Below are 14,899 nucleotides of genomic sequence, written 5' to 3'. Positions count from 1 at the left end.
AAGTTGAAATGAATAGGATAGACAGTACCATTTGTTTTAATATTTTTTATTTTTCAGAATGGTTGAAACGCAGTGCGGCAGCAGACTCTTTAGTGAGCCTGAATGCCTCACCTGTAGGATGCACTCTATGGTGCCTTTTAAAAAGCAGGAAGGATGAATGCCAGAATCAAACCCTGGTCTCCAGAGTGAAGTGGTAAATGGCCTGGGAATGCATTCACGTCTGTGTGTTTATGTGTTTTGCGTGTTTCTGTTTTCAGCTTCTAAGAGAGATTGCATCGAGCGGTTCGGTCGACAGACCATCGAGCGCATCACTCACGACAACGATGTGATCTGCACCACTGAATACTCACGAATCGTACCCCTGGAGAATGGAGAGGTACTGTGTGTGTGTGTGTGTCGGGGAATGCTTATGTGGTTAACTGCATGTGGTTAACTGTTTTTGTATATGTGTGTGTGAGCATATGAACGTTACAATGAAACACAAAGTGATATTACTGTGTGCATCAAATTGCGTGCGTGTGTGTGTGTGTGTGTGATGTGTGTATGTGTGGTGTGTGTGTGTTTTCCTCCGTCTCTCTGGCAGGTGGTGGTGTCGCTAGTGAATGGGCGTCCGGGGGCGATGAACTTCTCCTACTCCCCAGTCCTGAGGGACTTCACCAAGGCCACCAACATCCGCCTGCGGTTCCTCAGAACAAACACCCTTCTGGGTCATTTGATGGGCAAGGCCCTCCGTGACCCCACTGTCACACGCAGGGTGGGTACTGGGTAGAGGGTAAGGGTCTGGGTCAGAACCAACACCCTACTGGGTCATTTAATGGGCAAGGCCCTCTGTGACCCCACCGTCACATGCAGGGTGGGTACTGGGCAGAGGGTAAGGGTCTGGGTCAGAACCAACTCCCTCCTGGGTCATTTGATGGGCAAGGCCCTCCGTTACCCCACCATCACACGCAGGGTGGGTACTGGGTAGAGGGTAAGGGTCTGGGTCTGGGTCAGAACCAACACGCATCTGACGGCCCAGGCATTATTCACATCTGTCTCTCAGCAGTTAATATAGAACCACTATCATATGATCAGTCTCTCAGTAGTATCTGTTTTCTGCAGTTAATATATTACTGCTACAGTATTATTTGGATCTATGCAGTTAATATATTATTACTATAATATTATGTTTCTCTGCAGTATTACTATATTACTACTATAATATTACTATACTATCTGTGCAGTATTATTACAGTATCAAAGACATCAGTATTGGGGGACGGTGTGTGTGCAATGGACATGCGGAGGTCTGCGACCCACGTGACCCCAATGACCCCTACAGGTATGTACAATACCAAATGTATTGATCTACCTTAAGTGTTTCGCTTCATCTTCATTGTTTTTCCTCCTGACTGATTCAATGGGGTTAGGTCATGCTGTCTACTCATCATTTAACAGAGGATACCTGTTACTCCTCATCTAAAAGAGGGTACCTGTTTTTCCTTATTTATGAGAGGATACCTGTTACTCCTCATCTAACAGAGAATAATAATAATAACACTGCAATATGATGCCAGCTAACATTACCATGCATCCTCATAATGATACCACTACTATATGATGCCAGCTAACATTACCACACAGCTTCATAATAATAATAAGACTGCAATATGATGCCAGCTAACATTACCACACAGCTTCATAATAATTATAATAATACTGTATGATGCCAGCTAACATTACCACACAATTTAATAATAATAATAACTACTGTATGATGCTAGCTAACATTGCCACACAGCATCATAATAATAACACTACGGTATGATGCCAGCTAACATTACCACACAGCTTCATAAAAATAATAATAACACTGCAATATGATGCCAGCTAACATTACCACACAGCTTCATCATAATAATAATAATAATACTGTATGATGCCAGCTAACATTACCACACAGCTTCATAATAATTATAACTACTGTATGATGCCAGCTAACATTACCACACAGCTTCATAATAATAATAATAATACTGTATGATGCTAGCTAACATTGCCACACAGCTTCATAATAATAATACTGTATGATGCTATCTAACATTACCACACAGCTTCATAATAATAATACTGTATGATGCCAGCTAACATTACCACACAGCTTCATAATAATTATAACTACTGTATGATGCAAGCTAACATTACCACACAGCTTCATAATAATAATAATAATACCGTATGATGCTAGCTAACATTGCCACACAGCTTCATAATAATAATACTGTATGATGCTATCTAACATTACCACACAGCTTCATAATAATAATACTGTATGATGCTAGCTAACATTACCACACAGCTTCATAATAATAATACTGTATGATGCTAGCTAACATTACCACACATCTTCAAAGACAAAAGAGGAGTGAGAGGTGAGACAAAAGTGGAGAGGGGGAAGGAAGGAGTGAGAGAGAGAGGTATTAAGAATTGATGGACTGGGTGTTATAATGTAAACCAGACTTTTTAATGAAGTGTTTCCTAAAAACAGAAAACTACCAGGAAACCTATTTAAAGTGTTAAGTCAAGGTGTGGTAACATGCACGACCGCACAGACACACACACACACACACTTACTTATGGCAAACACACACCTAGCGCAAATGTTTTTAATAGGCTAGCATCTGGAGTTTGGTGCAGCTGTCTATTGGACAGGAACCAGGCACGTGTCCGACAGGTGGTTTGTTTAAGATAGCAGGAATTTGTTATGACTTTTCACGGTTTTGTTTAACAGGCGGTAAAAGCTTAGTAAAACACTTTAGATTGGTGGAGGCTTTGTTTCTCTGCCTGTCACCATTCTTAACATTCCACTGCAGTTAATGTCCAGATATAAGAATATTAATAGCCATCTGTTAATGTCCAGATATAAGAATATTAATATTGTTGGGGTACGCCTGGTTGTTGGGGTACGCCGGGTTGTTGGGGTACGCCGGGTTGTTGGGGTACGCCGGGTTGTTGGGGTATGCCTGGTTGTTGGGGTACGCCGGGTTGTTACGGTATACCAGGTTGTTGGGGTACGCCTGGTTGTTGGGGTACGCCGGGTTGTTACAGTATACCAGGTTGTTGGGGTACGCCTGGTTGTTGGGGTACGCCGGGTTGTTACGGTATACCAGGTTGTTGGGGTACGCCGGGTTGTTGGGGTACGCCGGGTTGTTGGGGTATACCGGGTTGTTGGGGTACGCCGGGTTGTTGGGGTATGCCGGGTTGTTGGGGTACGCCGGGTTGTTGGGGTATGCCTGGTTGTTTGGGTACGCCGGGTTGTTACGGTGTACCAGGTTGTTGGGGTACGCCGGGTTGTTGGGGTACGCCGGGTTGTTACGGTGTACCAGGTTGTTGGGGTACGCCGGGTTGTTGGGGTACGCCGGGTTGTTGGGGTACGCCGGGTTGTTGGGGTATGCCTGGTTGTTTGGGTACGCCGGGTTGTTACGGTATACCAGGTTGTTTGGGTACGCCGGGTTGTTATGGTGTACCAGGTTGTTGGGGTACGCCGGGTTGTTACGGTATACCAGGTTCTTGGGGTACGCCTTACTTCCAAATGTCACCCTACTCCCACCATAGTCTTCTTCTTTCCATTAGCCCTGGTCACAAGTAGTGCACTGAGTCTGGAATGGAATTGCACTGTTGGGACGGCGTGTAAATATCCAGCCTGTCTGACCTCTCATGAATGTCCAACGCATTGCAGTGTTACTGAGGGTTGTCCCCTGAGAATATTACATAGTTAGTGGACTTTGGAAGAAATACACTACATATTACATTTGTGAGTCATTAGTTTGTCTTTAATTGGATGGATCGTTGCTCTGTGCAAATGAGACATCTATCGCATAGTTTAAACACACGTTATGTTTTGAAAGCAGTCTTTAATGCCGTTCGGTGGAATGTGACTCGCTGTGGTCTTGCGTGGTATGTGATGTTTTTTTCACATATGTACGCTGATGCCTGACACACATACACACACACACACACAGCTTTTCTTCACCGTTCTGGAGGAGTTTAGTTTCACATGGTAATCAAATAATTAAATATATGAAAATGTAGTAAATCTAGGATTACAGGCTTTACTTACCTTATCAAATCACAGTTTTCTGAGTTACATTTGTCTGACTGTACTTCACCATAATGAAATATCAATGTCAGATATGGTTTGTATGATACATTTAAATGTCCTAATCCCCCACACACACACACACACAACACACACACACACCTCATACACACGTGAAGCCAATTCGAGATGTAATCCCTAACAGAGTAGGATGTCAATCAGTAATCAGGAAGTTTGTCCGGCTTGGTGAACCCCTCAGAAGTAGAAATGCTCCTGTAGATTTCCTGAACATATCGAATATATCGGATAAAGAATGAGTCGGAAAACACAACACTTCTGGTATCTATGATCAGATTCATCCTGATCACGTTTAGATAGTTTTCTTGGAGAGATCCAATGGGCTCCTAGAATAAGTCCTAGAATACTGGGAGTTTGGAACCTGCGGAATCCCTTCCAGAATGTTAATACTTTATATTACCTTTGTAAGTTCTAATGTTATTATATCAGCTTGTGCCGCTTTTCTTGAGGCTGCAGTGTGACTGTCAGCAGGTTTGACAGACAGATTAATGCAGCAGGTTGTTGGTTCTCTTTAGGTTACAGTGTGAGTGTCAGCAGGTTTGACAGACAGATGAATACAGCAGGTTGTTAGTTCTCTTTAGATTACAGTGTGAGTGTCAGCAGGTTTGACAGACAGATTAATACAGCAGGTTGTTGGTTCTCTTTAGGCTACAGTGTGACTGTAAGCAGGTTTGACAGACAGATTAATACAGCAGGTTGTTGGTTCTCTTTAGGCTACAGCGTGACTGTCAGCATGTTTGACAGAAAGATTAACGCAGTGGGTTGTTGGTTCTCTTCCCTTCAGGCTACATTGCGACTGTCAGCATAACACTTGTGGTACGTCGTGTGAGAAATGTTGTCCTGGATTCAACCAGCTACCATGGAAACCAGCGACCACTTACAACGCCAACGTGTGTGAACGTAAGTTTCAACACTCTTACCACCCGTACACACTTACCTGACCCCCACCAAACCCCCTGAGAGTGGTATCTGGAAGAAAGCTTGAGGCCTGTAGTATTTTCATGTCAATAATACAGTTGTGCAAGATAAAACTAATGTAGACATGTCCACTAGACAAGAAAGTGGGCCAGTCCATCTTCCATTTGCCCGGAATGCCAGATGGCCAGTCCACTGGTAGACAGTTTCCTCCCGTTCCTCCCTGATCTTAAGGATCTCCCTGTCTGCAAGGTGTTACAGTATCACCAGGCAGGTTTTAGCAGACACTGGCAGAGTTAACATACTGTATTATTATTACACGGGATATAGTTACTGGTAAGGCCCTATCTACCACTCCAAGAATACTGAGGTCATGAGTCACAGCCCCCCCCCCCCCCCCCCCCCCGCCCCAAAAAAAGATGTTTGAAAGGAAGAAAGTTGAATTAATGATCTTTTCATTAAACAACATCCATAGTGCTTTATAGCCTTTATGATTCAAATGTTACATTTAAACCCAGAAAAAAATGCTTCTATTCTTTGCTCACTTGAATTACAGGTTTTTTTTTTACACTTTGCTACTATTATAAATAGTATGGTGCAGTGTTTCTAAACGACTATACCAGAATACTTCCTGGTACCAGCAGAATATTTCCTGGTTGAGCACTGTAGGGGGATTTTTATTGAAGAGGTACATCTCAATCTTTAAGAGACACATACATCTATAGCCCCTTGTGTCTAGGCATAGATCTGGGAGAAAGTTATGAAGAAACTGCTAAAGCTTTGAAAAAGCACTGTGTACTCCATCATTGTGAAATAAAAGATGTTTGGGACCACCAAGACTCTTCCTATAGATGGTCATCCAACCAATCCTGAGCATCAAGGCATAAGACATGTCGCCTGAGGGAGCCTGAGAGCACAAGGAAAAATATTCTCTGGTCTGAAGAGAGCAAATTGTAACTATTAGGTCTGAAAGCCTAAATACTATGTCTGGTGAAAACACGGTACTGCTCATCACCTTGTCAGGATTGCAGAAGATTCACCTTTCAGCACAACAACGACCTGAAGCACACAGTCAAGACAATGCTGGAGTGGCTTTTGGACAAGTCTGTGAATGTCTGTTAGTGTACCAGTCAAATCCAGGACTCAATCCCATCGAACTGATCTGTAAGGAGACCTCAAAATTGCAGTTCAACAATGTTTCTCATCCAATCTGACACAGCTTGTGAGGCTCTGCAAGGAATAATGGGAGAAACTGCTGAAAACCTGGTGTGCAAAGCTGCTAGAGGCCTACCCAAGAGGACTCGAAGCTGTGATAGCTGCCAAAGGCACTTCAAATAAGGAGTCTGAATACCTATTATACATGAGATATTTCAATTAATTACTTTCATTAAATTGGCAGAAATGTCTATATACATGTTCTTAATCTGTCCTTGTGATGTGTTGTGTGTAGACTGATGGCAAAAAAGATAATTTCAGCCCAAAACGCAAGAAAAGGGCAAAATGAAGGGGTCCGAGTACTTCCTGAATCCCCCGTGCATGAGGGAACCACTTATATGGAACTTTGGCAGAGAACAAAAGGGTCCCGCACAGCCATCGTGTTGTTTCAGCACACAGCCTGATGAAAGCCCCGCGCTGAGTGAAGCGGTGCCAGTCCCCCCCACTCTGAGCCCATCAGACATCAGTGTGGATAAGGCTTTGTGTTGCGTGTGTATCTGTGTGTGTGTGTTTTCTGTGTGTGTGTTGTGCAAAGGGTGCATGATTAAAGCGTCTGGCACCTTTCTGTCGCTGCCGGTTGATAAGGACAGATAAGACCTGACCACTCAGACTCAGTAAAAAATAGTCTCACCTAAAGTCTGGATTGGGTCAACCGTGGGTTGTGGGGGGGCGGGGTTCTCTGCTTGGCTCAAGGTTGTAACGTCAGATATTCGCCTCTCTCTCTTTATATCTGTTATCTTTCATTCCGTAATCTAATCTGAACGCTCAGAACGCTGTTTTTCTTCCGTTGCTCGGTCCCACGTGATCTGCTATGGATCTGTGTCGCTTCCGTTGTGACCTCGGAACATCTGCTGGTGAGAGAACCCAGAAAGATGAAGCCACACAATATTTCTCAGGGTTTTCCTCATTAATCCCGATGTTATGGTCCCTTGATGTCAACCCCTGGGTGCACGAGGCTCATGAACACATCAAGGTCACCGTCGGTCTTTGAGAACCATTTGTGGGTTCAAATCAGTTTATATTTAGTCACTAAAGGAAGCTAACTGACCGGGTGGATCCCTTAGTTTCTCAATGGATTTATTGAATTGCCCCTCAACTCTGCTGAGAAGTTTTTCATTTCTCTGTGGAACTACTGAATAAGCTCAGTTTCATTTCATTTCCAAAGGACCCTCCCCCTGTTGCCCTTTCAAAAGACTTTGACAAGACTTGTCGTTAATTGGCTCTAGACTTCTCTGCAAATTATAGTTTTGGTTCGGATGAGGGCTGATCTTTTTATCTTTTTAATTTGTTTACAATCGTCTCTTCTTTCCAAGTCTCCCATCTTCTATAATCAGAGCAGAACACCTGTCAAGATGGCCAACTACGCCAGGCTTTTAAAACACACACAGCCATCCACACAAACGCGCACACACACGCACACACACAAACACTAACAGCCATTCACAGAAACACACTTTCACACAGCCCATCCACACAAACACACACATGCACGTACACACCGACACACATATACATGAAAGCCGTAGATATCCCGCACACTATATAAGTAGTAATTATTGTGCTGTTAATTATTGTACTGTCTGTTTCAGCTGGGGAATGTAGCCCAATGCTATGTCAAACTCAACCTTGTGCATCTACAATTAAATGACTTGGAAGTACTGTCAGCCAGAGATATGATTTTTATTTAGATGGTGTTAGTCATGTCTTGTCTTAGCATGTTTCAGTAGATTGATATAGCACAATACGTACTTTCACTTTATTTACATTCAAGAAAAGTAAAGCTGGTTTAATTTAGTTCAAATATATACATGAGATCCATATAACCCAGAAAAAGACGTAAGTGTGGCTTGGACTGTTTATTTATTTTTCTACTCTCAATATATAACAGGGTGTCTTTCTGTATGTGTATTTCTGTCTCTTTTTTACTGTGACTGTCTCCACTGTGATTTTCTTCTGTGACTGTCTCTTTTTCTCTACTGTGATCGTCTGTGACTGTCTCCACTGTGATTTTCTTCTGTGACTGTCTCTTTTTCTCTACTGTGATCGTCTGTGACTGTCTCTGCTGTGACTTTCTGTCTTCCCAGGTGTGAGAGTTGACTGTCAACCAATATTGAAAGGTTGTGACTCTTCTTTTTTGCGTTGCCATCTTCCAGCGTGTAACTGCAACCGCCACTCGTACGAGTGCTACTACGACCCTGAGGTGGACCAGCGGGGGGCGAGCGTGGACATGGAGGGACATTCACGCGGGGGCGGAGTCTGCATGGAGTGTCAGGTACCTCTACATTTGGTCATTTAACAGACACCTAGCGGGTGCTACTGGCCTTCAGTCAGGGATCATTTTATCACACTGTTATAAACTCGTCATGTCATACTGTCATTAACTCGTCAAGTCATACAGTCATTAACTCGTCATGTCATACTGTCATTAACTCGTCATGTCATACTGTCATTAACACGTCATGTCACACAGTCATTAACTCGTCATATCGTACAGTCATTAACTCGTCATATCGTACAGTCATTAACTCGTCATGTCATACTGTCATTAACTCGTCATGTCGTACAGTCATTAACTCGTCATATCGTACAGTCATTAACTCGTCATGTCATACAGTCATTAACACGTCATGTCACACAGTCATTAACTCGTCATATCGTACAGTCATTAACTCGTCATATCGTACAGTCATTAACTCGTCATATCGTACAGTCATTAACTCGTCATATCGTACAGTCATTAACTCGTCATATCGTACAGTCATTAACTCGTCATATCGTACAGTCATTAACGCATCATCATCTTCCTCTTCCAGCACCACACCACGGGTGTCAACTGTGAACGCTGTGTCCCCACCTACTACAGGTCACCTGACCATACTTTGGACTCCCCATTGGCTTGCTCCCGTGAGTGACAGATGACAGTCTAACAAAGACATGTGAATTGGTCTATTTGAAAGAGAATAATATATGTTTTAAGCATGTTCAAGTTAATTTGTCATGTTTTTCCATTAGTGAATGTTTTCACCTTTGACCTTGTCTCGCCCTGGGTGTAGCGTGTGTGTGCCCGTCAGACTTCAGGGACGGTACCTGTGAGGATCTGACCGGCCGTTGTTACTGTAAACCAAGCTACACTGGGGAGAACTGTGATTCCTGTGCTGAAGGATATACCAACTTCCCTGACTGCTACCGTAAGTAGACGAATGCATTTGAGAGCAGTGTGTTTGGCTCCCTGAGTTACCATACGTCTCCTGGACTGGAAGAGAGAAACCTAGAGAGGAGGTTTAAAGGTGCTTTTCTTTTTTACAGCGATTCCAACCCACTCAAACAGCAACGGTGAAGCTAAGAATGCTGAAGAAATTATCAGTAAGACATTGTATAAATATTTTTTAGACCGTTATCTTTTCAAACCGGAATGAGGTCTGTGAAAGACTGGGTAAGACAAGGATCACATTTTTCCTTGTCTTAGTAATCTCATCCAGTGTTTTAACAAACACTCATTCTCTGAAAATGAATTTATCACACACACCTCATCAACATCAGGTGTAGAATAACAGTGAAATGACTACTTTCAGCCTGAAGTTTCAACGTGTATAATATCTCTGTTTTCTCTAATTTCCCCTCCTTTTGGTTCTCTCCGTCCGTCCAACTCTGTGTAGACTGCGAGTGCAATGCCGCTGGTACTGAAGGCAACTCCTGTCGCCGTGACCCGCAGACGCGTAGCTGTGTTTGTAAGCCTGGCTTCACTGGAGAGCACTGTGACAGCTGCGCCACGGGTTACTACGGACTCAACTGTCAGGGTAGGACAGCCGAGAGCCTGGAGATTCACACGGGGCTGCACCAGCTAAAAGGCCCGCGTTTGAATCCCAGAGCTAACAAAGTGAAAAGTCTGTTGTACCCTTAAGCAAGTAAACGTCACCCTAATTGCTCTTGTACAACTGCCTACTAAATCACTAAAATGTTTAGAAACCATCAGTACTAACGATACTGTAATTCGTCTTTAAAATGTGTTTTTTATTGAACATACACACACCATTGTTTGATTCCTGTGCCTTGTGCCGTGTCTCTCTGCCAGCCTGCCGGTGCTCCGGTCCAGGGTGCCAGGAGGGCAGGTGTGACAGCCTGACGGGGCAGTGCCAATGCCGCCCGGGCTTCCAGGGCTACTCATGTGACCAGTGTATCACTGGCTACTTCAACTATCCCGTCTGCCAGCGTGAGTTCACGCGCACCCACACGCACGTGCACGCACCCCACTGCACTTCCTGACACCTAGGTGACCCACTGCGCCTGCCTGTCTGCCGTGGTCCGGGAAACGCCTGGCTCTTCAGGAAGCTGGCATGGAGCCATTCGTGCTACAGCCTGACAGCTTCAGCTTCACTCTGCCATCGGGTTGGGCGGGGGGGGGCTCTGTCTGGGTGGATCAGCCATGCCTATCCATGGGAATTTATCCTTATCCCTGTGGGATGTGTTCATGCACAAAAACATAAAAAGTACATCAAAGACAGAGTGAAAATAATACGCATATACAACACACTATATACCGTAAAATGAACTGAACTGCATGTGTAAAACTCTTCTGCTCTCTCTGTCCCACTCCCCTCTCCCTCTCCCCCCTCTCTGTCTCCCTCTCCCCTCTCTCCCCCAGTGTGTGGCTGTAGCAGGGTGGGGTCTCTCCCTGAGGTGTGTGATGCATCAGGCCGGTGTCTCTGTCGACCGGAATTCCTGGAGCCGCGCTGTGAGCAGTGTAGATCTGGCTTCCACTCCTTCCCCAACTGCCAAGGTACACACCCCTGTCCAAACTGCACACACACACACACACACACACACACACACACCAGAAACAAGCATACACTCCATAACACGGATACCACAGATTTGTCTCCACTTTTGCTTATTAGCCACTGAGCAAAATGGATGCTTTCCCTGAAACGAATCTCTCCAAATGTATATCTTCCTGCTTACCCAGGGTGCACCTGTGACCCTCGGACCTCCCTCGACTCCAGCTGCAGTGCGTCTGGTCACTGCCACTGCAGACCCTCTTACAGTGGAACCTCCTGTAACCGCTGTGCCCCCGGGTTTTACGGCTTCCCCAGCTGCACCCGTGAGTCTCACCACTTTACAGGGCCTCTTTACAGGGCCACTTTACAGGATCCGCTTCAAGGCTTTTCAAAATCACGTGGCCCGAGGGATCGAGGGACTGTTTCTGACGCTGCTTCCAGGGAACATGTCCTGCTGGAACATGGGTTTGAATCCCTCCCGGATTCTGGCAATTTCTGACTCTGAAATAGTCTTTACACAATCCTTTAAAGTATATATATGTAATACACAGTGTTGTGGAACATTCACGCCTTCCTCAGCCTCAATATCCCCAGTTAATTTTGTTAAAATTAAGAGACCACTGCAAATTGAACCCTTCTGTTCCTCACTCAAAACTTCCCTTTCCAACATTTGCAGTGGTCTCTTTATTTTTTTCTGGAGCTGTATATATCCCTCCCTTCTCTCCAGTTAATATTGTATGTATATATCTCTCCAGTTACTATTGTATGTATATATCTCTCCCATCTCTCCAGTTAATATTGTATGTATATATCTCTTCAGTTAATATTGTATGTATATATCTCTCCAGTTACTATTGTATGTATATCTCTCCTATCTATCCAGTTAATATTGTATGTAGATATCTCTCCAGTTAATATTGTATGTATATATCTCTCCTATCTATCCAGTTAATATTGTATGTATATATCTCTCCTATCTATCCAGTTAATATTGTATGTATATATCTCTCCAGTTAATATTGTATGTATATATCTCTCCAGTTACTATTGTATGTATATATCTCTCCCATCTCTCCAGTTAATATTGTATGTATATATCTCTCCAGTTACTATTGTATGTATATATCTCTCCCATCTCTCCAGTTAATATTGTATGTATATATCTCTCCAGTTACTATTGTATGTATATATCTCTCCCATCTCTCCAGTTAATATTGTATGTATATATCTCTCCAGTTAATATTGTATGTATATATCTCTCCAGTTACTATTGTATGTATATATCTCTCCCATCTCTCCAGTTAATATTGTATGTATATATCTCTCCCATCTCTCCAGTTAATATTGTATGTATATATCTCTCCCATCACTCCAGTTAATATTGTATGTATATATCTCTCCCATCACTCCAGTTAATATTGTATGTATATATCTCTCCCATCACTCCAGTTAATATTGTATGTATATATCTCTCCAGTTAATATTGTATGTATATATCTCTCCAGTTACTATTGTATGTATATATCTCTCCCATCTCTCCAGTTAATATTGTATGTATATATCTCTCCCATCTCTCCAGTTACTATTGTATGTATATATCTCTCCCATCTCTCCAGTTAATATTGTATGTATATATCTCTCCCATCTCTCCAGTTAATATTGTATGTATATATCTCTCCCATCTCTCCAGTTAATATTGTATGTATATATCTCTCCCATCTCTCCAGTTAATATTATATGTATATATCTCTCCTGTATCAGCCTGTCAGTGTTCATCTGAGGGCTCTCGCTTCAGTAGCTGTGACCAGGTAACGGGTCAGTGTAGCTGTCGTCCCAATGTGGTGGGCCAGAGGTGTGACACCTGCAGTTCAGGGTCTGTTACATTCCCTCTGTGCCAAGGTAAGACTGTCCGCTTCCACCTTTAACTCAAACTGCTCTGGAATTACATTTGTTCTGCAGAAAGACAAAGTAAAAGAGAGAGAATGGAATACGTAAAATAAAAGACATAATGAAAAATGCATAAAAACGAAAGTAAAATAATGCATTTATTGTTTACATTCTAATGGATTTACACTGCCTCAGCCTGTCCTGTATGGCAACACACCTGTTTCTGAAACTAGTGTTGCTGTCCTTCACAGCTGGAACATGTGACCCAGCCGGCTCGGTTCAGAGTGAGGTTCTGCCAACCATTGTAAGTAGCCTACATCCACTGCAGGGTTACCAACTACATTTCATTAAAGGTGTACATACAGTGTGTTGTTAAATCACAGAGTGTCACGGCCTCATCAGTGGGGTGTAATTGATTGAAATAGGCAATGTGCCATAATCCCCTTAAAACAAAGTGACAAAGCGCGAATGCCGTTCGTTTAGCATTTTCACCATTCATTTATCCCATAAGGGATGTTCTGACCTACTTTAAATAAGGTCTGTGTTCCCGTAAGGTTTCACAGCAGCTCAGTGTTTTGATACCTGTGCAAAGACGTATTGGACAAGGTGACTTTTGTAAAGATCTTTGTGTATATTTAGCCAACAGTTGTTGTGTGTAATGAATTGATGCAAATACACTGACAAAATGTGACCTCGTCCTGACGAGATATACACAAGTATGAAGCACTAGGTTGGGGTTAACCTGAAGAAAACACAGACCTTGTTACTATGCCACTAGGTCTTATGGGGATTTTGACTCATACAGTGTTTCAGTCAACGGCCTTGCATTGCCCCCAAGTGAGGGTGTGCGGTTGAAGCATTGGTTGGCTCGCTAGTGACTCCCTGAGGTGGCTCAGACACCTGCAAGCTGACAGCGGTTTAATCTTGGTTGAGGTGAATGTGTGGGCAACGCTGCACGGCCTGGTGGTCATGTCTCAGGGGACATGTCTCGACCTGTCAGGGCTTGGCGGAGGGTGTGGCTGCTTTCTGATTGGTCCACTAACCTGTCCTTCTTTCCGGTCAGGGCTCCTGTGTGTGTCGTCCCTATGTGGAGGGTGTGGCCTGTGACAGGTGTAAACCCCTGTTCTGGAACCTGTCCCCTGACACCATCTACGGATGCTCCAGTAAGAAGGAGTCTTCTTACCATTATTCATGATGACAAAATCGAATTAAGACCAGTGGGTTTATTATTAGCACATACAGTCACTCATCTTTGTATGTTTCATGTCTCCCCTTCACCCAGACTGTGAATGCAATGTTGAAGGTACAGTTGGCGGTGTGGCTGAGTGTGCTCAGGTACGGAGTTGGGTTTCTTCTTGCTGTGTACAGGGCAATTGTGAATGGTGTGCTATTGAACAGCGTGATAGTGAATTCCCAACATCCCTTGTCTATCGGTGTGTTCCAGAGTAACGGCCAGTGTCACTGTAAACCCAACGTCTGCAGTGGCGTCTGCTCCGTGTGTAAGGATGGCTACTACAACATGCAGGGCGACAGCTTGTTCGGCTGCCAGGGTAGGTCTATTGGATCCAGCAGGACTCGAACCCGGGTCTCCTGCTTGCCAGCCAGACGTGTTCACTGATAGATAGTTCAAGTGTGACAGCTGGGCTTACGTGTAGGGGGGGGGGGGGTAGTTAAGGACGTTGTTCTCTTGTGAGATATATTACATTTCATAGTTGACAGGCATGCAGACCAGACAGATGTCCTAGGGAATCATTTGGTATGATTCCATAATTTTCTATAAACCAATTTCCTGGTGAATCTCATTTGTACTTGTTTTCGGTCATAATGTGCCTTTTGGGTACAGGAATCAGATATAAGATATTTAGACATTTAAAGTGTAGGGTTTCAGTAGACAGACCATATTTGGCCAAACTTCCAGATGATGAACTTAAGCATTACCTCAGTGTAGGTG

General features: G+C 43.7%; 1 protein-coding gene across 5 annotated transcripts in view; it reads left to right on the top strand.

Moving 5' to 3' along the window:
- Positions 1 to 14,899, top strand: part of lama5 (laminin, alpha 5) — an 84,465-nt gene that overhangs the window by 29,924 nt on the left and 39,642 nt on the right. For 4 of the 5 annotated variants that reach the window (XM_034295995.1, XM_034295996.1, XM_034295994.1 and 1 more), the window contains exons 4-20: positions 258 to 376; positions 584 to 754; positions 1,224 to 1,321; positions 4,941 to 5,056; positions 8,440 to 8,558; positions 9,100 to 9,190; positions 9,340 to 9,474; positions 9,593 to 9,649; positions 9,943 to 10,083; positions 10,359 to 10,496; positions 10,929 to 11,063; positions 11,250 to 11,384; positions 12,823 to 12,960; positions 13,200 to 13,252; positions 14,012 to 14,111; positions 14,231 to 14,283; positions 14,393 to 14,498. In XM_034295995.1, the coding sequence (XP_034151886.1) occupies positions 258 to 376; positions 584 to 754; positions 1,224 to 1,321; positions 4,941 to 5,056; positions 8,440 to 8,558; positions 9,100 to 9,190; positions 9,340 to 9,474; positions 9,593 to 9,649; positions 9,943 to 10,083; positions 10,359 to 10,496; positions 10,929 to 11,063; positions 11,250 to 11,384; positions 12,823 to 12,960; positions 13,200 to 13,252; positions 14,012 to 14,111; positions 14,231 to 14,283; positions 14,393 to 14,498 (1,905 nt within the window). Of the gene's footprint in view, positions 1 to 257; positions 377 to 583; positions 755 to 1,223; positions 1,322 to 1,409; positions 1,469 to 4,940; positions 5,057 to 8,439; positions 8,559 to 9,099; positions 9,191 to 9,339; positions 9,475 to 9,592; positions 9,650 to 9,942; positions 10,084 to 10,358; positions 10,497 to 10,928; positions 11,064 to 11,249; positions 11,385 to 12,822; positions 12,961 to 13,199; positions 13,253 to 14,011; positions 14,112 to 14,230; positions 14,284 to 14,392; positions 14,499 to 14,899 lie in introns of those variants that run through there. The other variant, XM_034295997.1, reaches the window with a different exon arrangement.

The sequence above is a fragment of the Esox lucius genome, chromosome 12 (genome assembly GCF_011004845.1).
Source record: "Esox lucius isolate fEsoLuc1 chromosome 12, fEsoLuc1.pri, whole genome shotgun sequence".
NCBI lineage: Eukaryota > Metazoa > Chordata > Actinopteri > Esociformes > Esocidae > Esox > Esox lucius.
The sequence above is the reverse complement of the archived record's forward strand: the minus strand, read 5'-3'. Positions and strand labels throughout refer to the sequence as shown.